This window comes from Balaenoptera acutorostrata, chromosome 2, assembly GCF_949987535.1.
Source record: "Balaenoptera acutorostrata chromosome 2, mBalAcu1.1, whole genome shotgun sequence".
NCBI classification, from domain to species: Eukaryota; Metazoa; Chordata; class Mammalia; order Artiodactyla; family Balaenopteridae; genus Balaenoptera; species Balaenoptera acutorostrata.
The window spans coordinates 87,262,411-87,288,631 of record NC_080065.1 but is presented as its reverse complement, the minus strand read 5'-3'; the positions used below and the strand labels follow the sequence as shown (position 1 = coordinate 87,288,631).

At 36.4% G+C, this 26,221-nt stretch overlaps 1 protein-coding gene across 10 annotated transcripts in view; it reads right to left on the bottom strand.

Moving 5' to 3' along the window:
• The window catches only part of PAM (peptidylglycine alpha-amidating monooxygenase), a 281,270-nt gene that overhangs the window by 5,196 nt on the left and 249,853 nt on the right, over positions 1 to 26,221 (bottom strand). For 8 of the 10 annotated variants that reach the window (XM_007191820.2, XM_007191819.2, XM_028168952.2 and 5 more), the window contains 7 exons: positions 17,860 to 17,976; positions 16,039 to 16,111; positions 14,757 to 14,967; positions 14,102 to 14,302; positions 12,024 to 12,139; positions 7,391 to 7,490; positions 5,261 to 5,314 (listed from right to left, as the gene is read on the bottom strand). In XM_007191820.2, coding sequence (XP_007191882.1) covers positions 5,261 to 5,314; positions 7,391 to 7,490; positions 12,024 to 12,139; positions 14,102 to 14,302; positions 14,757 to 14,967; positions 16,039 to 16,111; positions 17,860 to 17,976 — 872 coding nt within the window. Of the gene's footprint in view, positions 1 to 5,260; positions 5,315 to 5,402; positions 7,157 to 7,390; positions 7,491 to 12,023; positions 12,140 to 14,101; positions 14,303 to 14,756; positions 14,968 to 16,038; positions 16,112 to 17,859; positions 17,977 to 26,221 lie in introns of those variants that run through there. The other 2 variants (XM_057539716.1, XM_057539715.1) reach the window with 2 other exon arrangements.

The following is a 26,221-nucleotide window of genomic DNA, read 5'->3' as shown; positions in this document are numbered from 1 at the left end:
CTTTGGGCAAGTTACTTAAGTGATCTGGGCCTTGGAAACCTCCTCCGTATAACTGTGATGATGATAACAACCTCCTTCATGAAATTATTGAGGATAAATGTTTATCATAAAAAAGGTGCTTAATAAGTATTTGTTTCCTTGTGTCTTTGGTTTATGAACCTCTTTCATGTTCAATGAATTATTGGTACCTCACATGCATAGTTGCACATATTAATTCTAGAATTATGAAATGGAAAAAGGAACTGTGTCCTTTCCAGGTTCTTTTCTGCCATTCCCAGCAAGTTGTAAGTGCACACAGATGCACTGTATGTCCATTTGTTGTTGATGAAAATAACTTACACAACTATTCTGTGATATTGGCAGATACTGGGTAGATATCAGGCCTAAAGTATTGCTTGGGAAATTGATACAATAAAACCATATAAGCAGCTGCAGGAATCTTAATAACTACTGACTTGAAAATGAGGTTGAACCTTGAGGTATTCTTGCCCCCAAGAAGCACATATCTGTGTTTGTACAAGAACCCTGTGTGTGAAGGCTGGAAGTCACAACCATGTTTGCCAAAAGGCTCACAAGGTTTCTGAACTTCAACTTCTTGGTGTGCCCTCTGCCCTATGATACAGAGTGCATCATATGGCCTCATGGAAATTTTGACAAAATGGCAGGGATAAGTGGTTTAACACGATCAGGAAAATCTTTGGTTAATATTTAATATGTATGGACACAGCTTAGTAGCTTGCTGGACACTTCTCCAAGGAAGCATTTCTTAAATCACTTAAGGCATTGTAAACACAATTTATGATACACACAATTGGGAGGTCCCAGGTTTTTGCCTCAATGTTCTGAGCCAGCCTCCTTCCCAGTGTCAGTTATATCTATCAAGCACGTACTCTGTTTCAGGCATTGTTCTCATTTAATCATCACACCAAGCCTATGAGTGGGCACTATTATTATCACCATTTTACAGATGGCCTCACAGTCTTCATTTCCTTCCCTGTACTGTGATTAAGGGGAGACCATTATTTCTCTTCCTTTATCCACTGACGTGGGTCTTGAAACTTCAGTGGGAAAGAAGGAAAGGGATTGGTTCATAGATCTAAATGGTTCAAATTTAATCTTTCTAAGTCTCAGTTTCCAAGAGGAATATGAATGTGATTCTTACTCTTCCTGACCACTAGCTGTTTTGTCTTTTTCTTCACGGTTGTAGAAAAGGTATACAAATTGTTCTATATTTAAGCAAAAAATAACAATAAAGAGATGATAGGATTAAAAAATATAGGCCAAAGATATAGATTGGTAGTCAAGAACTTGTTACCTTGGAAGAAGGGTTTATTTCTATTTGAAAGTGACTATAATCAGAGTAATTATATAGCACTTTCTACCTGTCATTTAGTGGTTTACCTACACCTAAGACATTGGCTGTACCAGTTCATACCTAGTTTCATCGATAAGGCAGAGCTAGGATCGGGCTCCAGTAAAAGGAAAGAAGAACTATGAAGTAGGTGACAGACTAACAGAATCATTTTACCATTCATAGTAAGTGTGCTGAGAATGAGGTAATGAACTTGCTAAGATACGCACACTGCACTTTAGAAATTCTTGATTTCCACATCCCTTCTGTACGCTGAGTGCCATCTACTGAAAATAGTTGAACATTCTAACTTTTGGAACCAGTTGAAGTATGTTTAGATTTTAAAAGATGCTCTACATTTTAAAGAAAGAGGATAAAAAATTTTAATTTCCCAATATAAAAGAAAAAATTGCTGCTCTTCTTAGAAGCCTTTATAAGTGGAGTAAAAAGCCTAAAAAATCGTTATCACTTAAGAGACTAAGAATTCCATTCAAAGCGTAAAGAACAATCTAAATTCTGTCACTTTTACTCTTTATCCTAAATTCTTTAATTAAAACCCCCAGTAATTTAGAGCACCCCTGATGAAGATGGAATGGAGAAGCTCTAAGATTAGCCAGGACCTGGGGCTTCTGGAAGGTGGGGGTACCCCATGGGACACTGTGGCATTCTCCTATATAAGAGGCCAGATGTATTCAATCTACAACAAAATATGTCTTCAAACAAGCTTTCTTGGAATATCTAGAGATACTTGGAAATAAAAAGAATTTTGAAAGCTGATGTATAGGAAGTTTTTTCCTTCTTCTTTAAAGCAATGCATTTAGAAAGGGAGGCTAGGTGCACTCCTGTGTGAGCTCACACACACAAGCACGTGCATGTCTCTCCCCCCTTGACAGAAGGGGAGAAGCCCAGAGACCACTTGGAGTAACTGGGACAGGAAAGGAGAGACACTCTTAATACAGCAACATAGCCATTATGACCCAGTCCATCACAGCTGGAACTGAAGGCTGAAGGTTGTAGACGGCATACTGGCAAGTAACATGTTAGAAGACATGAAAAGTACATATAGCACCAAAGAGATTACAGGCATACTTTGGAGCTATTGCGGGTTAAGTTCTGGACCAATGCAATAAAGCAAATATTGCAATTAAGTGAGTCACATAACTTTTTTTGTTTGCCAGTGCATATAAAAGTTATCTTTACACTATACTGTAGTCTATTAAGGGTGCAACAGCATTATGTCTTAGAAAACAACGTATATACTTTAATTAAAAAATAGTTTCTTGCTAAAAATGCTAACCATTATCTGAGCCTTCAGCGAGTTCATAGTAGTAACATCAAAGATGGTGATCACAGATCACCATAACAAATAATATTGAAAAAGTCTGAAATATTTCAAGAATTTCCAAAGTGTAACACAGAGACACGAAGTGAGCAAATGCTGTTGGAAAACGGCGCCGATAGACTTGCTCGATGCAGGGCTGCCACAAACCTTCAATTTGTAAAAAACACAAAGTGCGTATCTGCAAAGTGCAATAAAACGAGTATTCCTGTACTCATTTTTTGGTTTGTTTGTTTAATGCAATGTGCTTCCCCTACAATGTGCTGCTCTCCATAAGGTCTAAGATTCTAACTGCTAAAAATAGAGAATTTATTTTTATTTTCTTAAGTCTGATTTGCCATCATCATCTTGTATGGTGTGGGTGGGGAAGGGGTGAAGGGCTATGCTTTTGGTGGGATATTGGCATATCTATTTTATCCCTAGTAACTTTATTCGAAAGTTTCAATCCCTTTCCTAAGTTTCTATCATCACAAATTCTCTTATCCCTGAAACTCCCTGAGAACACAACACTGGTTCTGAAACTCTATTCCTGATCGGTTGTGTAACCTTTCACAGTGGGGATGAGTGTCATCAAAGGTTACTCGAATTTCAAAATGTACAATTACCATGTATCTACAGGGCTGTTAAGTCTGGGATGGTGTTTCTCCCTCTCTTTGTAAGAGGTGGTTTAAATTAAGCTTCCAGATTTTGATAAAAGACAAACTCTTGGAGATCCAGAATGATTTATATTCCTTTTTGTAATAAGAAAATAATCTTTTAAAAAAAAGTTTAATGAGAGTCATACGGGTTCAAAGAGGACTAGAACAAGTTCATTTGGGTTTGGGTATTCCTAACTATTAAAATGGAACTGTCAGGACAAGGCATTTCAATTAAATTGACTATTTGAGCTGCTGAGAGGTTTCTCGACCAAACAGACTCAGTGGTGTGCAGGAGAGAGGATGTGGCCAATGGGTGAGATCGGTGTGGGTGGGCTGTTCACAGCAGGTCAACCAGTATAGTCTCAGAGTTTTGGTGGGATCTATTTAAATAGAAACGGTCTGAGGCTACTTCGAAATCCCAGAGATTTCAGAGTAAACTGCAACCATCTGCAACCTGTAGTTCCTGGAAGAATTTATGGTGAATGAATTGGTGGTATTGATCTCTCCTCGGCAGTAGAGTAATAGTGGTTAAGAGCATAGCTTTGGTGCCAGACTGGTTTAAATTCTGGCTCTACCATTTAATATCTTAGTAGTAATTCTGATCCTCAATTTTCTCACATATGTAAAATGAGGATAATAGCAATTATCATATGGTTGGTGTAAGGATTAACCTTAATTCTCTGTATAGCCCATTTTTTGTGCTCCACAAATGATTGCTCTTATTAATAACAGTATCTTTTCCAACGTCTTTATTCCAGGGCGAATAGAACTTATCGATAACTCTTTATATAACAATTAACAGAAAAATAGCGGATCAGGAACTTCCTCAATATGTGTAGTATGAATGTCACTCAGTAGTGTCACCTGGGTAGAATCTCTACAAATGCCAAACAGTTGCTATTTATTTATTTTATAATATTATCTTACCCCTTTCAACCTTGAGCCGGCTATATTTTCTTATCTGCCTATATAAAATCCCTAAACTGCCTCTTGGTTCTTGCTTCTTTTCATCTCTTTTCCACCTGCTTTCATGAAAAAGGAAAACAAGTAAGCCTAGGCTTAAGTCTTAATATCTGGGAGAATCATTTGTAAAGCAACTAAGAATTGAATCACCTTGCTACTTAAACATTAGGAACACCTCTAGTGAGTTCTTAACTACACGACAATGTCAAATCCCTGCAAATAGTAGAAAATGTATAAATATAAACTGATCCTAAGAAAGGGAGAAAATAATTTGACTGGGATTCCAAATGAACCCAGTAGTTTTGCCAGTAGCTAAATTCCACTTCCCCATGTCTTACAATACCTACCAATGATATAATACTTATTTCTATATATGAATATGCATGTATGTATGTACACACACACACAGAGTCCTTATAGGCTATAAGTCTCTTGAAGTCAGGCAGTTTCATTGCTATAGTGCCTTACACATAGATGGCCCTCAGTAAATGCTGGGGACTGAATGGTACTAAGAATGGAGCTTAGCAGCTAATCTTTTCAGGCCCCTATATTATTAACTCTCCAAAGATATTTTTCACTCTAAAGACTAGAGCCCATTAAGGAAGGCCTTTCCCAGTATGCTGGATGTTATTTTTCTACTCGCCTGAGGTTAAAATACTTCCAAAAGTGACTGACTTTTTTTCCTCTCTGAATGTCTCTGACCCACTTGTTGTAGATTTCTTACATCCCCAATCACTTTTCCTGACTTGAAATCAGTGAGTTTGAGCTCATTATTACTATTCCATTTTATCAGAAAAAGCAGTGGCAGCATGTAGGTTTAAAGGTTCAAGTACATAGTAGAAGTTATAGATAATTTATCAGATTATATTATATTTTTAGCCTGATAATTTTTAAGTGCAATCAAGAGTCATAAAAGAATTCAACACAAATAGCCTTGGGCTTCATAGTCACAAGAGGAATCCGACCAACCTTTGATTTCCTGGACCTCAATGCCAGCCTTTTTAACTGATCGATGTTCCATTTCTTTAACACAGCACAGCAAGCAGAGAGAAAATCAGAATCCCCAAAAAGAATATTTGAAAAGTTAATTTTGACATTAATTTTTCTCAGTAGATAATATTTCTTTAAATCATCAAATACACTATTATATTAGAAAAGAGTTTGATACAAATCACTAATTAGGTGCCAGGTCCATGAATCCTGGATAAAATCCTGCTAGGGAAAGCTGAAATAATATTTCTAAGGTCTTCATATCTAAAATGAGATTTTCCATGTGGAGTTTACAATTCTGTATTATTTCTGAAACATCAAGCAGTTCTGTTTTCATGTGGACATCTTAGACTGACTACTAGTTCTGCCATGTTTGATTATCAGTCTTCTAGTTGACAAATTGATTTGACTAGTTACATACTACAATATAAATACACAAGACACTTGTTTAGTCTTCTGTGGCAGTCTTATTGTTCCCAAGGTACTGTTTTTTCCAGATTTATTATTTGGTTGCATTCTGGACTGCGCAGAAGGCTTTTTCTCTTTCATAGCTGAATGCTATATTGTAGTGCTTCTCAATCAGGGGATATTTCAAAACAACTTGGGAAGTCTTTCCAAAATACCCATATTATAACCCTTCTTCTTTCTATAGCTCTTGAATGGGGTCTGGCCATGTGTGCTTTGAAAACCTTCTCCAGGTGACTTGGATATGCATCTCTGTTTAGTACCAACCGCTAGGGTGGAACAAAGAGCCTTAGCCGGGAATCTTAACGAGTTCAAGTATCATATTCCTATCTGTAAAATGAAGATACTAGTTAGATTTCTGAAGTTTTTTCCATCTTGAAAGGTATTTATTCATTTTTTATTCTGAAAAGCCTGGGTTCAGTCATGCAGTTGGGAATTATCCATCTCTCTTTGCCTTCCTGTCTGCCTACACCTTCTGGTTCTTCTTTGAGGAGGCAGGTGGTAGGAGAGGCACACTTGCAGGGGAATGTGCAGCTACTGCTGGAGGGGAATAGTCCGTGGGCACCTCTGTGCACTCAGCCCTAACTGGGTCCTTATTACAAAACAGCAAAAATTACTCGAAGGACAATTCTGAAGACAACAGTTACCAAATTTACTTGGGCTCCAAGACCTGTACAGTATGTGATTAAAGTTTTTGGACTCATGATTTTACTTTTCTTTGTTATACCTTGTATTTTCTCCTTGTTATAATTTGCATTTTTCCTTATTATAAGTAGTATTTCTTATCTTCATCAAGTCCACAAGTCTTTATTATTTCTCTATTTAAAACTGCTGTTGTAGCTCCTGATACCTCAAATTTATTACCCGCAATTCTTTTCCTTAACCTCATCTTCTCCTACTGTTTGGACCCTGCCGTATTTTAAAAGCATCTCTGGACACTGTGGTGTGTGGCCTACTAAGCATTTGGTACTGTTCAATTTAGAAAACTTAAGTTTTTAGTATGATATCGGTGGCTACGTTAGTATACTTTTTAAGAATTAGAAATAGTGCCCAAATTGCAACTAGAAATCTCCAAATTATCTGGCCTGATCCTGACAGAGAAACTCTTCTGTCCCTAGACATACTTTTGGAGTTACATGAAAACATAGTTCAGTATTTTGAACAAGCTGAAGTCTAAAGGGAAAATGCAGAGGGCTTCCTGTTTGGGATGATATGTGTCTGACTCAGATGCTGGTCTTCCAAGATGCTCAGCAGCTACTGAGAGCTGAAGAGCCACGTGGGAAGTGACGCCTCAGTCAGCCCCTCTGCTTTGCCAGAGTCATCTCCTCCTTCTGGAACTAAGTTGGAATTAACATTGGCTTTCAATGCAACAGACATTACTTCAGGCATCAAGAATTTCCTGTGGAATATCTGTGGAAACAAGGGGATGACTGCCAGCAGGAAAAAAAAAAAAGTTTCTTTCCGCTTTTAAAAACGTTAATCCCTGAAATGACTACCAACAGGTCTTTTAACAACTGCCAGTCATACCTTGATTTCCTACTCTACTCCTAGCAATAAAAAGAGACGGACATGCAAATTTTCTGACATGTTTTTAAGCAATAAAACTGAGGGAAAATGTGGACAATAATGCTGTAAAAGTCATACTTTCAGTTGAGGTGAACTTCCACACGGTGTTGCTGTGAGCGTCTCCAACATACACGGTCCCGTCTTCAGATGCAGTGATGTCATGAGGCATGTCAAAGTGCTGCCAAAACAAGAAGCACGTAGTGCGGTGGTGAGCCTATACTTGAGTTCTTCATGAAAAGGCAGACAAACACAGTACAGCACACAAGAAAACCATAAGCGTGTTACTCAAACCAGAGGAACAATGATTCCCATCAAAGCAACTCTAGGCCAAAAAGAGTCATCCCTTCACGCACTGGGCACTGCCTCTGCCGGACATAATTCTGTGTGCTGAGAAACACGCAGGCGGCCTCATCACTGACTTTCTAGTCTTTTAAGATGTGAACATTTACAAGCAGATTATTTTTTTACACTCTTGTTTAGTTGGTGTTCATTATTTACCTAATTATTTATATTTATAAATAATAATAATATTTTTTGCCTTCATATTTCTTCTACCTTTAGTCATTGTCAAATTTGCCTGTTTTAATTTACACAACTAAAAAGGACCAGGTCTTGATTTTTGTTATTATTCTCATCAAGCTATCATAAGCTTCCTTAAAAAGTATTTTTCTATTACTGATAAGAGGAATCATTTCAAAGATTCAGGACATTCAGATTATTTCTGAAATGCATACTAGGAGATAAGCAGTAAGGTCGGGTTTTCTACTCTTGAAGCCCAGTGTTGACAATATTTTTGGTCAGCAAAGGAAACAAACTGAGTGTGCCCTTCAGTATTTCCTGGCTATTGTGCTTACTTCAGATACACTGGTGTTTTAATATGTCTTCCTTCATGACACATTTCCATATCAAATCATGCCATCTCAATCATGAGGACACAGGAGACAGGGGAGCCCTTTATGTGACTTTATCGGGGTCACCGAGTTAGTTTCTTGAAGAGCAGGCTTAAAATGTGCTGCTGCCATTTCCATCTGTCTACTTAAGATTTCAAGGGTGCCACGTGTTGGCTAGTTGGCAGGATGTGGATGATTTTTTTCACCTTTGAGGCCAGGAGGCCTGCTTGAGCGTACCATTCTCAAAAATATGACAGTGAGTATGAATAGGAACATTATCCTGACTTATGGGCTTACCGGATAGCATCTGTCCTCTTTGGTTTGCTGAGTACAAAGGGCACTAATGAGGCAAACTCCTCTTTTTAGCCCACTATAGGAGGGGCAGAATACATGCTTTGGAGAAACTACTGGGCTTTGAAAATCAGCAACAATTTGTCACATTGAAAAGAAAAATGAGACAGCCACGCTGAGGAGGCTCATTCCTTCAAACTATCAAATGAGCTTGACAAATGTGCAGGAAAAGGACAGAGAGCCAGAAATCAAAACACTGCCTTGCTGAAATCTCCCAAGCCAGTCGTTAAACGTTCATCTTTATTTTGGGTTCAGCTAATAGGTGGCAACAGAATTGCATATCACAGGGAGTTCTTCCTCTATGCCAAAATATGTTTTTAGAAACTGCTTTGCAAAACATGTGGTTGTAAAGTACTTCATATTTTCTGATGGGAAAAATATTATAATAGGTGGAGAAACAAAGGTGAGGGGGTAATGTTTGAACTATTCATTGGTAAGGACTTTGCTTTAAATTAATCACAATATGTCATCAGTTCAAGGTTAGAATAACAATCAACCTCTATCTGTGGTTCTCAAACTGATCCAGGGAGACAGGGGTTCAGCTGGAAATATTTTGGGGCCACAGGAGCGGTTCAGGGGGAAGCTCAGTGGATGGGACTTTGGGACCTCTATTCCTACTGCAATCACAGGCACTCAACTATAATCTTTTAAATGAATTATTCTACTGCTCTGTGTTATTTGAAACAAAATTATGCTGTAAGATTTAGTGTTAGGTTTTAAGACTTCAGAGTTGGACAGATTTAAAGATCTACTCTAGGCTTTGAAATCTTCTCCTGAGGTACTTCTCCCTAACAAAATAAAAGTGATCAGAGAAAAGAATGATAGCATCTTCCTGGGCATCTGGTGACACAGCCCAGGGCAATTTGCCCTCAGAATCTTATATTCTGTCTTAAAAATTCATAAGGAATTTGTGTTCTCCATATCCTATGTTTGCTCTAACACAAAATAATGTTTAAACTTATTTCATATTAAGCAAAATCATTCTCTAAGAAGTTGTACCAAGTTATGTTATGGTTTAATATATCCCGTGACCTCAATATTAAACACATTTTAGAGTCAAAAAGACCTCAGTTTAAGATCCAGGTGTGCTACTTACTGTGTAGCTTTGGATATGTAATTTCACTTGTGTGAACCTTAGGCTCAAACACTGTCAAATATTGTGATTTTAATCTCCATTGTTAAGGTTGGAGAAATAACACGAATCTGGGGTTACTATTCCCTTCTTTCTATCTTTCTTATTTATTTTATTTTATTTTTTTGGTATGGATCAGCGGGGATTATTCCCTTCCTTTTCCACATGAGCATCCTTGCAGAAGAAAGAAGACCAAAAAACGCCTGCCTGAAGGGTGTATGAAAGCCGATGACAGGGATCATAGTCTTTGCTATGATTATGGGAGCAAGAAAGTGGCGGGGAGGGCAACTATGTATCTTTTGCCCTCAGAACTTTTTGACACCATTTGATAGAATCATCTTCTTTATTGTCCTACTGTCTCAGCTTCCCTGCATAGAGATAAAGATGGAGATCATACATTCAGACATAAACATTCCTAAAGAATGTAATAGAAGAGGGAGAACTGAAGTATATGAGGAGGTAAGTAATGGACAGGCACAAACAGTGGCATAGACACATTATGTAAAAGTTGACTCTTGACTTGCAGGAAAAATCACTTCTTACATAGGAGTCAATACACCATATTACTCCCTTCACCCAAACTTAATCTTTGTGATGATAATCTAATTAAGTGAAAATTCTGAGAGATTCATAAACCGGTTTCAGTTTACTGAGTCAACACAGAACACATTTCTATGGTTTGGTGTAATATCAAGTCTTGTTTATTGAAAGGAAAAGCAAATTTCATCTTGGAGTTAGACTCTCTTTTCAAGTTTGCTGCATTGACCCATATATTGTGACCTACTCATCGCTGAATGTCTGATGAATACTGATGTTTAGGCACAAGGCTGTCTGAAATTTTCATTCAGGGCTGCTCACATTTTTACGAGAGTACGGCTCATTTAGAATCTAGCCTCTAGCTTAGCACTTAGTGTTGATTTCTAGATGTATAGTTGAATTAAAAGTTAATATCATGATTGACATAGTTCATTATTATTAAAAGAACAATCAAGCAAACACTGTGTTAATGCAAAGTGAAGACCTGAAAGGAAGTGAAGTATCTCACTTTCTTTATCAATAGATATGAAGAAGCTCAAAGCGGCGAAACAATGAAGATCAGAGAATCAGTCAGGATCTGAAACACTACTGAGGTAAAATACCCTTATCAATGTAATGAATTTCTTTCTGAAGGGCTATTATGATTGGATATTTGATTGCTTATTGCTTTTCAGGTGTAATACTTCTACGAAAAGTCCTGTTTGTTATCTATCAATAGAAACTCCAAAAAAAAAAAAAAAAAAAAAGAAATTTGTACAGGAATCTTTACTTCAGATTCAGTTTGGTTCAACTTGGATCCTGTAAGTTTTGTTAAACTTCAACTGAGGGAAAGGCTGTGCCCTGTTCTGTTCACCATCGTATCCTTAGTATCTAGCATAATGCCTGACACAGGGTAGGCACTTAATAAATACCTCTAGAATGAATTTTAATAAATCCCAGACTGGCTGTCTGTGTTCTAACATTGGCATTGTAAAGTTTTTTTTTTTAAGCTAGCAAATTTGGTGTCTTAGAGAATACTATAAAAATTTGAGTATGGAAATATGGTTTATCCAGTGGCTTACGACAGTTGCATTTTGATCCATTAAAGCTGATAAATCTTTACAAATTTTGAAAAATCACTCTTATTTGCAGCATTTTAGCTAAAATTTATGTACCACAAGCACATTCAGGCAGCGTATGTGAGCATTCTGATCATTCTGGCAATCATTTTGCAAAGAAAGCAAACTGAGGAGACACAGGGCTATGGATGGGCACACTGCACCACAGTCACTGTGTTTGTAAAAAGCACTGTTAGGAGGCCAAAACTAGACTTTAGTCTTTTACCTAAACCAAATCTCTAGAACTTGAATACATTCTAAGAAGCTCTATTTTCAAGTCTCGTTGCTCAGTGTAGTCATAGCATAAAAAAAGCAAACAAGATTTCTGTTGAATCTAAGAGAACTATAAAATTATAGTTTAACATACTGTGGTATCTTCTTTACTTGGAAGAAACCAGGAAAAGACTTACATTTTAGATAATCTAACTACAGTGAATTTAAACCTGCTCTTGTGTGCAAATCAACTAAGAACCTTAGAATTGCGTACAGTGTTAATTTGCATCTGAAGAAATTCATTGGGGAATAGATAAGGACATTTATTCTAAATAAAACATAGTATACAGCACTCCTATCAACCCTGCTAAGAAAGTAATCCCATGTCCTTTAAGTTTTTAAAAAATTATTCAAGTATAAATCGAATTCCAAGATTCATGTTTTAGTTTTATTCTCATGAAAACTGATACATAGTTAATGTATGTGAATACCTTGCGCACTGGCTTGAAGACGTCTATAATTTCCCCACTGGAAAAGTTCATCACAAATCCTTGTACAGGTTCTTGGTCCTCAAAGTAAGGCTTCCCATTCACCGCAAAGAGCAAACCTGTGACAACATATCCAGTCAACCTTCCTTTAAAATATGGATAAGACTGGCTTTTCAATACATGTGTGTACATCACACAAACAAGAAATGTAGGGTCAACCTGGTTCCTCCAATTGGCAACAAAAGTAGAAAACAAAATACTTAGCAGATGTCTCTTTCTGAGTAATAAGATAAGGGGCAAGCAAGTTAGGAGACTAACTTCCTTGTAATAGAAAAACCAGGAACTGCAAAGCTTGTTCCACTTAGGAAGCCAGTAGAAATCAGGAATACATAGATATGGAGGAGATGACATAGGTAGAGGAATAGATATATAGATATCGCAGGTATTCTAAATAGGGATGGGAAGAGTCAGGTTATTTAAGGCAATCATTTTGGGGTATCAGATCTTTTAAAAAATATGTAATATCTACTATAGCTACAAGTAGAATCAGAGAAAAATATGCAAAGAAAGTGAAGTTACAGTGTAGATAGAAGGATGATCTGATTTTAAACAACTAACACTTGAAAATGTGAGATGCATATTTCAGATTATCAAAGACATTTTTTCCTAATTAAAAAAATTAGACCATCTTTTTATATTAATTCCATGAACACTCTTTGTAGTAAAATTATATTTTTTAGTATAGTAGTGTTTATCCAAAGTAATGGAAACTGATGTTTTGGTTAAATAAATACTTCAGATGAATATTATGTTTAAAGAATTAAAACACTAAAATATACACAATACTGAACCAGTGTTGAAGGGTTTTTCATCTTTGCTTAAGGATTTCAGGATAGGGGTCTTTAGCACATCATATTAAGAAAAAATCAACACTATCAACATCAATTACTATTGTGTAATGTTGTAGAGAGAATTCCAATTATAATACACTTTGTCTTTTGCTGAGATTCTCTTTTTAACCAGATTTCCTCTCACCTTTTCTCCTGATGTTTTTCTCCTCATATTTGATTTATTTTTTTTCATTATGAACTGGATCACCCTCTTTGTTAAGTAAATGGTCTTGCCAAATTTATTCTTTAAATATGAGGTAAAAACCAACATGAGAATTTATCTTTCATTGACATTAATGAGTCCTTCATTACTTTCTTTTATTACTTATTCCTTCGTGAAGCCAAACTTGTTCCTATTTCAGTCACTTGAGTCCCTTTATTCCATGTCCCAAATAAATTGGGGCTGCCTGGGAAGATAGTAGCCATACACAACTTTAATAGCATAAGAAATATAAATATTATAGTGATAACCATGTAGTTAATGCAACTTTAATATAGGTATAGATATAGTTACTAAATATATTGCAAAAATTGTATATAAATTCTAGAAATATATTTTCAGTTGTTCAGTATTCATGATATAAAGAAATCCTATGCTAACTTATTTTTTAATATGAATTAAATGAACCTCATTTTGTAAGTTTGAATTATTTTTCTGAGTTTCTTTAAGTCAAGAAATCTATTTTGAAAATGAGAAAAAAATTCCAGATTTCATTGATCATTTCTCCTGACATTTACACATAAGCCTCACTTACGTCACCTATTTATCTTAAAAAAATTGGCTGACACTCTTTAAAAAAATGTGAAGCAGAAGTATTTTGAATACTAGTTTATCAACACATACCATCTGTTGATGATGTGTGCAGACATAATATTAATCATTTAATAACTAAAGCAAATGACCATAATTAAGGAAAAATAAAAATCAATGTTTGGGAACAATTTTTTAATCCATCACAAACAGTTGCTAAATCTTTTGAGTTCTTCATTATTTCCATATAAAGAACAGTGGCACTTGAGTTGAAAATGATTTACAATGCACTAAGAGTTTTTAATATTTTAAGATCTGATATATAAGTCATCTTCAATCCCTTAATAAAAAAATTACAATAAGAGCATATTAAGATAAGACAAACAGTTTTTAAGAATAGAGTGTAGTATGAAAAAACACAAAAAATAAAGATGAAATACCTGGTATATATGAAATTGCAAATACATTTCTTCCAAATGATGCATGCTTAATCTCTCGCACAAATTCTTTGGTGTCCGTTTTAAAACACTGGATCCGACCGTTTTCCCTGTCTGCCACACATAATTGGCCCAAATGAGGCACTAGGGCCAAGCTGTGAGGAACACTGAACTGGCCTGGTTTAGGATTGCTCTCAGTAGACTCTACAGAACAAAGAAAAACCTCAGATTTACAATTTGTAAAATCACCCAAAGTCTGACGCTAAAGTTTTATAATTTTCAAAATTCATGATAGTAAACCACTAAGTATCTGGAACCAGGGGAAAAATAAGTTAAAGCAGTTAATATCTCTTACCCACAAACACATTACAGATTTTCTCCCTATTTGGACAAACTTTAAAGTTCTGGGGTAGAAGCATTCTTTTTCCTCTTATAAGACTCTGTGTGTGTGTGTGTGTGTGTGTGTGTGTGTGTGTGTGTGTGTGTGTACGTGTGTGTGTGTGTGTGTGTGAACAGCCAACTGGATGCATATGGAGGCCCTGTTTTCCTCACTCCAGGGGACAATTACATCCTAAAGAATGTGAGGGGTGGCCAATCTCTTGTTCCTAGTGATGTTGGCCAATAATTATAATTAGAGATCAAGAGTCTTACTGAGTACCTCCTCCCCACTGTGTGATGAACTTTCCACTTGGTGAAAACTGCACAATCCGGCTGTTGCAGTAGCCATCTGATACATAGATGGCTCCTGTGTCTGGATCCACAGCCACGTCAGTAGGTTGACAGAAGTGATTCTGGTCACTGCCTGGTTGCATGCTCTTCCCCAGGATTAACAGGGGGGCTTCTTTACTGTTCGCATTCAGTTTGAACACCTTTTAAAAAAAGAACAAAAGCCTTACCCACTTCGCATGGTTCTAATTGACACACATCCACCTGACTAAGGCAATCAGGGTGTAAGCTCTCAGCGACTTATTTGAAAGTGTACTTTTGCGGGTACTTTTCAGAACTGGATGGGACTCTAGAAATCATCAGGTCTGATTCCTTCATATGAAAAATGAGGCTTGTAGAGATTAAGTGACCTGCCCAAGGTCATCCAGGTCATTAGTGGTGAATGGAGACTAGTATGGATGTCCTGTTCCACCCATCCCCACACTTCCTTTTTGTCTTTCCTTAGCTAATAGTATAACGCTCTCCAGACAATACAAGAGCAATAAATGTTTACTGAGATGATGTCTGAAGACTAGCTATGCCTTCTGAGCTCTAGTTTCTTTTCCTACTTCTTTCCCACCTACCCATTAAACAGGTATTAAACATGAGCTTATCTTTTAAGGGAAAGACATTATGATATACCCTAATGGAAACAGAACTTCCTTTAAAAAGAACAAAGATTTGCTGTTTTACATATAAACGTATACAATAGAGACCTTGGCTCAATTTATAGAAGATTAAGGTAGCTTAAGAAAAATACATAAAGCACATAAAGTGATTAAAAAAAAGAACTAAGACCTGGGGACAGAGGAAAGAAAAGCAGATATGGAAAGCTAAGGAGGTTGGGAGGGCCCAAACAGTTGGTAGAGTGAAGCTTCACATCTGGCCCTAAGATTCCTGCCAGCCACACAGAGAAGGGTGACTTGATCATTTACATGTAAGTTTTTCCTAACACTGAGTTCTAAAAGCACCATTTCAGATATGGCTGTTCCATTCTTGTTATAAACGTTCTGGGTCACAAAGAAAGACCCAGGGGGTGGTGATGGTGGAATGAACTGGGAGATTGGGATTGACCTATATACACTAATATGTATAAAACAGATAACTAATAAGAACATGCTGTGTAAAAAAATAAATAAAATTTAAAAAAAAAGAAAGACCCAGACAACTCCAGAGCATTTTGAAAGCATTAGTTCATTAACTTCTATTTGAATAACTGCCAAATGGAAGATTACCTGATGAAGAGCCACATCTGTGACCCAATAATTTCCATCTTTATCTATACTTAAGCCATGTGGCAAGTAAAACCTGCAAAATAAAGACAATTGTCTTAATTATGTAACTACTGCCAAAGCATACATGAGAGGAAATTTTTTTGCTAATTAATTTGTAAAGGCAATATAAATTTAAAAACTGATAAATGTATACCTGTATTACTAAAGGAAAGACCAAAATGAATTGTTAAATGAAAATACCCATTTTAATGGAGACCTCCTTGTGAAAAATCTTAAGCGGTATTTAATCATCTAAAAATCTATAAATGAAGCCTATGTATCAATTACAAATATCATAAAGTATGGTATATTCATTGTAAGGCAATTATACTTCAATAAAGATGTTTAAAAAAAAAGTATGGTATATTAAGTAACACAAATAACATCAATTTGAAAACAAGTTCTAAGATCATAAAGAAATGTGTATAAAACAAATTGTCTAGAGAATTATAAATGGATTTATATGGTTTGAATAGCTAAAACATGCTGCAAGGTAATATAATGCTGTACTAATATAAAATATTAAATATATGACTGAAAAGCTTTAAGAGTACCTACTAAAGACAGTAAAACCCAAAGAAAACAACTTCCAGCAGACATGGGCTGTGATCATCTAAGCAAAGAGAAGTGGTGTCCTGGATAATCATTAGAGAAGGTTAATCTGTTTAACAAATCAATTGGAACGACCTGGGTAAGAGAACTGTAACGTGGTCAGAGGCTCACAGGCTTAAGGAACTTGGACAGAGTTAAAAACACATGGACAATGTCTTGATGTGATTGTGGTCAAACCTGACAATCCACAAGCTACGTCTGTCAGCTTCTAGCCTTTGCAAGGTGCTGGCATCACAGATTTTTTTTTTTTCATGAGCCAAGAATGTAACACCCTGATCTTGACTAATAAACTGAACTAGATCTCTCTTTTGGTGACTGAATGTGAGGGTTATGATTTGCTTTCAACATAGAAACCCCGCTGTTGGCTAAGCTGATTTAGCAGCAGTTGCTCTGCCTTCCTCCTTAATTCCTTTCTGGAATGAGATGCTTCTGATTAATGGGTAGAGCACTGAAGAGACAGGTTCAGACACAATGAGTGGGGGGGCTGGTATATTAGAATTTGGCCCCTGGCTCACCATCTTAGAATCCTATAAAAAGCTAATTATTACCACCTCCATAAGCAGCTGCATTCAAAGTGGATGGCTCCCTGCCTTTCAAAGAAGCTGGCTTTCCCTGTGCCTAAGCAGGTGGAGCAGGGTATAGCTCCTAAAGCTGCCAGGTTATAGCTGTTGTGGACACTCTGTAAGCAGGTGCCCCTTTCTTTCAATGACCATAATATCAGCCAACTTTTTTTGGCTGCCGAATGCCATCTAGGAATAAGACCAAATAATGAGCAGCTTTCAAAGCCAAATTACCTATGCATGCTATGGAAAGCTGAAAGTGACATTTGTTTAGTCTTTGCCTTGAGATGGGAAGAGAGAAGCCTTTTTTCTTAATGGTGATTGGTTGGTGAATTTGGTTATGTAACTTTTCTGCTCAAGAATTTTTTTTTTATCCAGATCTAGCTGAGTAGCAAGTCACTTCATTAGCATGTGTATCAATTCTCTCTGAAGCTCGACTACCTACTAGAATCACCTGGGGAGCTTTCAAACTACTATTTTGATACCTGGGCCCCCTCCCAGACTAAATCTGAATCTAATTTTTGGAAGCTTCCCAGGTGATTCTAATATTCAGTCAGGGTTTAGAACCACCTCTTTAGAAAATGAAAGACAGTCAAGTAATTTAACTCACAGATTTTTTCCACTGGACTGGAGTACTGCGGCATTATTTGGATCTATGACAAGAATAGTGTCTTCTTCAATTGGCCCGAGACCTCTTTGCTGGTAAATAAACTTACTGTCAAAAGAGCTAAAAGAAAAGCATTAGAATGGAAAATAAACCAATCAGAAACATCAGTGAACTTGAGAAATGCAGACCATTCAGTTGAGATTTTAAATACAGAATCAAGAGAAGGGCTCAGATGTGCCTGACTTCACTCTTCGCCCTTCACACTTCAGATATACCATTAGCCTGAAGAACCAGTGAGTGGTCAGTGGGGCAGCAGCATGGGCAGTGCCTGGAGATGCAAGGTTTCAGACACACCAAATACGAATCGGCACTTTCACAAGATCCCCAGGTGAGTCATATTCACATGAGAGTTGGAGAAACACTACCTAGAACTCTTAAACTAATTTTTTTCAAAGACTCCTCAAAATGTTTTAATTCAATAGTTATTTTCTTCCAAACTACAAAAGAAGTCATAACTTAACTTTCTGTGCCATGATAAGGAAAGTGTAAATGGTAGCAGGAAGGATAGTGATCAAAACTATGTTTGCTATTTTACTTGCTGTAGGTACAACATGCAAATACATATTATTAGGATGTAGAACGGAATGTTCAAAATATTTTGAAAATATAAAACATAATTGATTCTTGAAACAAAAATGTGTTTAGAGATATAAAACTTTTTCCATATAACAATTTTTCTGTAAGTACAAAATGGACATCTATATAATAATTAATGTAAACACTAAAATGAATATGACAATTTCTGCATTTTAAACTCTGTACCTTCCAGGTTATTATAAAATATTATGAACATGTATGTTTATATATATTTTTCATTTATATTTCTATCAGAATTGTTAGTAATATCTTTCTTTAAGTTGACACAGTTATCACAGACATTGTACTTATTTAAATACCTGTTTTGGAAATTATTGGGGATAAATAACAAAGATAAGCTCTTCTAATGTAAGCTTATGTGAAAGAGGAAAATATACAAAGCGCCAAGAGACCAACTTATATTTTCAAAAGCAAAGAATTGATCAGTACATAGTTAAGCCATATGTGTGTGGGTGTTGGGGGGGCATAAAAATATATAATATATATATTTTGCCAGATGAACATTTCTGTAAAATAGAATTTCCCTTATAGAATCAGACAAGTCTGTGAAAAAAACTATTAATATTTTGTAGTTCAACTGTATAAGCAAAAGAATCTGAATAATATTAAATATTTATGGAGAAACATTTGCAAATTTGGAAGGCGACAGACTGCTCAAATCTGTCATATCTCTCTTGATTAGTTGGTTATTATTTTTATGGAACTTATGCAGAGTCCCAGTAGGAGAACAAAAATTTCAAAATTACATTCTCTTGCCATTAAAAATATACATCACACAATTATTTGAGCTTCTTGACTGTCATAGTCTTTTGGGTATATTTTTCCTGAAAGATACTAATAAGTCCCTGAAGCAGTTCTTATTAATGATGCATTCAATTGAATAAAAAATATTGATTCAGCTTTCTCAACCTAAAACTTAAGTAATATTGCTTACATACGCTATTACGTGTAGTTAAAACCACACACCAGTACGTAGAAAAAAAATACATAAGTTAAGGAAATGGAAGTAACATCACTAACAGAGCAGATTTTATAAGATAGTCATGAGATCATTATTAAATTGAAATATAAAATTTTATTAGTTCAAACCAAGGTAAGAATATACAAGGTATTGTTAAATCAGGAGACACTGGTAAAGGGCAAACGTGAAGTAACTCTCAGTACCATGAAACACCAGATTTTATCCTATATCTGAAACTGTATTTTCAATGTGACTTTCTGTACTAAAAACATCATACCAATTCCCCTAGAAAACAAAGGTATTGGATTCAACCATCAATGATCTATCTTTGTAACAACTTGTCTGTGATACTGGATAACTTAAGTTCAGTATGTCTAAGACTCATAGTATGCTACAGTTTTATATTCATATGTAATAGGATTAAGTCTCTTCATTTATCATTTCTTTTAAGGCCTAAGTCATATTTCTCATTATTCAGAAACATTTCATGATTTGTAGTGGCATAATGGTAATGTAAATAATGTGAAAATTATGTTTTCTCCGACTTTAGGGTGTTTAAAATTTGTTTTCCCTTTTTTTTTTAAAGAAAATTTGAGATAACTGTAGATTTACATGCAGTTACAAGAAAAAATAATACAGAGAGATTCTGTGTACACTTTACCTAGTTTCCTCCATGGTAGCATTTTGCACAACTACAGTACAATATCATAACCAGGATATTGATATTGATAACATCCACTGATTATACTTTGATTTCCCTTTCCATTTTGTATTTCCTAAAATTTTCATTTATTCTTGCAGTTTATTTACTTGGGCATGGAATATACTAGTACATTACTTCACCCCACCCCCACCTAGGAGTTAGTAATATGGGAAGTTACCGAGTCCTCATAATTCTTACCAAGTGCTATCCACTTGACATGCAGACAGTGTTCTGACCCACTATTGACAGCGAATAACAGTGGCAGTCCAATTGCCTATTGCATATCTTGATAAAACTGGAGCCTATCAGACCTCAGCATACCTAATTCCGTATCTCTTATTTGCAAAATGACAAACCATCCAGGAAGCCTGACATATTTACTTGTTCATGATTTCCCCAAGCAATAGGTTGCAGCAACAGCAATTCTTTGGTCTGTCTTGTCATTCACTTAAATATTCACCATCAGTCTTAAATCTCTGGTCCTACTATTTTAGGAGATAACATTCCTACAACTTATGATGGAGAGAAAGTAGATCTCCCCACCCCCACCTTCAGGAGCATATGTTGACCTCCTCTAATTTAAATCATGTTTTTTATAGCTTCAGCTTATTTCTCCAGACACTTAAATATTTACAAATGCAAACTCTAGTTTAAATTACTCTCTGGCAGCCATGTAAGCTCAAAGTCAAGAACCTGCGATATTGAGCTTGGCTTCCAAGAAAACAAGCTATGTCATGGAAGAAATATAAATAAACCCCGACTCACAGTCCTTATGCTAGTCAGATCGAATGAAATGTTGTAGCTGATGCGTAGGTAAGTGAAAACATCCTTTATCAATGGTGCTGTTCTGCACTGCTCATGAATACAGAAAAAAATGTATCAAGTAGTTGATATTTTGCTGTCACAAACCTAAATTGTGTGTGGGCATCTATACTCACAATCTAGAAATGTCAGATTTCTAATGGTGGGAAAAATAGCAAAATTAACTAATTTGAGGATCATACTCTTTTATTTTATTAACCATTTTTTGGTGATGTTATAATAAATTTTGAAATAGCAAATGAAAGAGCCAAAAGAAAAATAAGTAACAAAGTAAATAAGCCACAGAATAAATAAATCAGATTTTTATAATAAACATTTGGATACACAGAAAATATCAGATCTCTCAACTTATCAAGATTTTTTTCTTAGTATCTCATTACAATGTAACAACTAATAATATGGTTTGTTTTTTAGTGTTTTTCTTTTTAATTATCACAAATTACTCCCATGTCATTAGCATGTACAGAGGGCATTTTATATGATGCTTTAGACTAACCATTTTCCTATGGTATTTGGCTCTATGATTATTAGTCATAGTATTACTACACTTCCCCTGTATCCATTAAGGATCTCAGTGATTAGGCAAGTTCTTGAATTTACTGATATTAGCATCATTTGAATATATTAATTTACTTCAGTAACATAAATAACAAATAATAACATTCTAGAATTCTTAGAAAGATCATAGCTTTAAGGAATTAACCACAACACAATAGGCCCAACCCTTTCACTGAAAATCTTTTGTGATACCATTTACCAGATGTCTATATGTTTAAACTGGCAGTATCAAGGGACATTCAGTCCCTCAGTGGATTGGTTGATGAGTCCTAATCCTTTCCCTTGGGATCACTGGAGCCTCATGCAGCTAACAGCTGGCCCCTGGCAGTTACACAGGGCAAGTAATAAAAGGAATTGATGTTTTTCTGAAATGGGAAAATCACACACACACACACACACACACACACACACACACACACTCACTCACATTAAATCTGCCAAATAAAATAATTTATAAACTCTCTTCTAATTCAAAGAAAAGTAACGCTCTAACAGTTCACAAACAGATGTCAGATTGTAGAGCTGGATACACTGTTGCTATAGCAAACCGCTTATTTAGTGTTCTAAAGCAGCTACCCTGCATTATATGCTGCAGAGAGGTCTTTATTTCAACCACATTTAACTTTTTACAGGATGTAATAATACCCTGCACATTTCACATAGTGCCTGAAGCACTGCTGATTTCTGTCTGCTTCTCTGAAAAAGCACTCAGCAGAAAAGACTGAACTGCGGCCTGTGGGCTGGAATTCATCAGTTGTTTATTTTAGCAGTTTGAATCCCCCATTAATGATTTTGCACATTAGCAGCTAATCAAACAGTTCAGATAAGGCTGAAAAGAAATGCTTTGCAATATTCTCACACAAAAGAACTAGAAGAGGGAGAAAATAAACTTCTGTGCCATCAATCAAAATTAAGGAAATGCAAAATAAATAATAGCAACTGAAGAGAGAAGTAAAATATAATGTTGTAATTATATAAATTAAGAGGCTGGAGAAAGGACCATAGGTTTTCAAGTGAGAAAATAAGTGGAAATGTACCCTCAACATTAGGAAAGCAAAGACATACCATAATAAGACCAAAGACTTTAAATGGAATATAATTTACTACTATGTTAAAAACACTTACTTCTGAATATATACACATTGAAAAATTCCTATGAGGAAGAAAAAAGGTGGGAAAAGAAACCAGTCTGACTATTCAGTGTCCTGATGGACCTAGCGCTAGAGACATCCCAAATAGGGATGAAAAGAACAAAGAACTAGGTATCACAGCATCGGGCTCTGTTCCGTCAATAAGGCCACTGGGAATGAGTCACTTAAAGTGCTTTTTGTTACTCAACAGAGTGAGGCACTTTTTAAAGTCTTCATTCTTTTGGACTAGGGAACAGAGTCAGGGAGTTCAAATGTCTTGATACAGGTCTCAAAGGTAGGAGATGGTAACCAAGATTCAAACCCAGGTCTCCTGTCTTCAAAAACATGTGGTTTTCTCTTACTAGGATTGACCTCACTGGACTGGAGAATCTCCCCTCCAGTTATCAAATTTAATTTGTAGATGTAGAAGAGATAGGAAGAATAGTCACATAGACAAGAAGAATCAGAGAAAGTGGCATAAAACTGGAAGAAAATGGCTTGAGTAAAACCGGAAATGGCAATATGAGAGAAAAGGGTAGACTATGGAAACACTCTTTTTGTAGAACTCCTTACAATTTTCTCTCAGATGTGAAGATACTAAGGTACCACTCAGTCATTTTGAGTTCAATTTTCCAGGCCCAATTAATTCTTTTTTTTTTTTTTTTTAAAGGATTTTCTTATTTATTTATTTATTTATTTATTTATTTATCTATTTTTGGCTGTGTTGGGTCTTCGGTTCGTGCGAGGGCTTTCTCCAGTTGCGGCAAGCGGGGGCCACTCTTCATCGCGGTGCGGGGACCGCTCTTCATCGCGGTGCGCGGGCCTTTCTCTATCGCGGCCCCTCCCGTCGCGGGGCACAGGCTCCAGACGCGCAGGCTCAGTAGTTGTGGCTCACGGGCCCAGCCGCTCCGCGGCATGTGGGATCCTCCCAGACCAGGGCTCGAACCCGTGTCCCCTGCATTAGCAGGCAGATTCTCAACCACTGCGCCACCAGGGAAGCCCAGTTCTTAAGGTATGAAAGAATTTGCAGATACAGAAGCAGGACCTCAAGCAGATATATCTTAACTGAGACTCCAGAAAACTAGGGAGGCAAATCTTGAACTGATTTTTATGAAAGTTAGAAAGCAGATAGATTTCTGAAACAATAGAACCTCACAAGGTTCCATAAAACATTGATGAAGAGGTGGTTTGTGAACAAATTATTTGGAGGGCAAATGGGAGAAGATTCCCAGAAGACCACATCTCCAAGGACAAAACTTGCTAGACCAATCATTCAACTATTCAAATTTTATAAACAACATGTATAAAGATGTGAAAGGCAAGCTCATCAAACAGACCTAATACCAGGCTGGAAGGGACAGCTCATTCTCTGGTTAATTAAGAATAAAATAATATCTGTAAATTGAAGCAATGCTAAACCTAATGAAGTGAAATGTAATTGGAATAAAATCCTGAATTCAGTGTTTTTAAAGCACTGCTTAAGTATACATTTCCAGTAACAACTTTAGCACAATTTCATGAAATACATTTGGAGATTCTAGTAGATTACAAATTCAACACAGAGTAACAAGGTAACACAAGATATGACTGCTGAAGAAAAGTGAATAGAACCCTTTTACACTAATAGATATCTAGAATACACATCAAGGACAGTAATTGCATTGCTGATCAGCTAACACATGAGGTATTGTGGCCACTTCTCAACCAAACACTTTAAAGGACTGAGAAACCAGAGCACCTTCAGATGAAAGTATCATGTCAGTATGAAGACTGGCTGAGGGCCTGGGGGATATTTAGTCTGGAGAAGATAAGACTTTCTTTAAATATGCAAATAATTGACATGAATAAATGGGAGTAAATTCACTTTGCATTTGGCTGTCATGAAGGTGAAGTTACAGGACACAAATGTGAGTTTAACATAATGAAGAACTTGATGACATCTAGATGAGTCCCATAACTGGAAAGTATGTCTCACATCTAGGGAATTTGTTGGCACTGAGAGTTCAAGCTCCAGATGACTATGGAAGATTTTGTTTAGAGATGTCCCAGCAGGAAGCTGGAGATGAGCTCTCTGGTGGACATTTGCTATTCTGGGTGCCCAGTGTCTACTGCCCCATTTTGTGCTAATGAAACCTCAGTTTTTCTTTAGTTGACCCAACAGTCTGAGCCCCACTCTCAGTCCACTTGCTTTTGATAATGTCAACTCTACTCTCACATTCCAAGGATACAACAAGAAGTCAGGCTAAGCCAAAGAGTGGATTTCATTCCTCTGCCCACAGTGACTGGTTTAGGATGCAAGAAATAAGACCTAAAGTCAGGTAGAACACTGACAGTGTTTTAGAACACTGAAAGTCTCCATTTAAGGATCTCCTGTTGACCTACATCAAGGACATAGACTACCTCTTCTGTAATTCTGAAGCTGCAAGTGGGGAGGAGGACCAATCAGGGTCTAAGAATGGAGCCAACCAGGAGAAAATGTGTCAAATAGGTGCTGGTGGTGTCGTTTGAGCTACCATACCCTTAAAGTTTTTATTTATACAAACTAGTAAATTTCTTTCCCTAAGCTAGTTTGTGTTGGGTTTTCTCCCTTATTGGTTACAGAAAGAATTCCAAGTGATACAACTTCCAAAATCCCTTCCAACTCCATGTGAAGAAATGACAAGTGGTATAATGGAAACACCTTTTAGCACCTAAAAATTAGGGATAAAACCCATGGTTTACTTAAGAGGGTATGTGATGTGAGGCCTGCACAGTAGAACCTCAGCCATAGCTGAGATAAATAAAAGAAAGGCCAAGAAGCAAGCCTCTGACAATGGTGGTGATTTTGACAGAGACCGAGGAACAGCTGTTACTGAGGAAGGAGCTACCCAGCTCCTGCTGGGAGGCATTTAAACAGCTCTAGCTGCCATGCTGCCCGAGCACCAGGGCAGACAAGAGGCTCTTTAAAGTTTCATTACACCCTGCTGGTAATGGGCATTTCCTATTTTAGCTAGAAGAAGCATCTTAAAGTAGCCATACTGACAGACAGGGAAGAAAATGGAAATCAAATTGAGAAAGGGAGTTGACAGTCATCTTTCAGGAGGGTAAGTATTTTATCATCATCATCATTATCATTATTACTACTACTATTATTATTATTTTGTTGCTATGCTTATTTAGCATGATTAAGTAGAAAAGTAAGAGCTGATCAAGGCTATCAGGTAGAAATGAAGAGTAATACTACTTATAAAGACAGTTTTTGTGATGATATCAAAAGAGCTTTGAGTACTGAGTATTAATTAGGGATTATTATTAACTCCAAGCACTGTCTGATACTTAAAGAATGATCAACTACAAAAAATTAGGGGATATAGACTACTAAGATTTGATTTAGAACAAGCTCTAGCCTTATGGAACTTATAATTTTGTGAAAATGAGAAGTATCAGGATGGGAAAGATTCTGAGGAAAATTAATACAGGATTTCTCATCTTTCTATCCAAACAGTGGTAGCAAAAAGAATGCAATTTCCACCCCATTTTTAATTTCCATTGTCT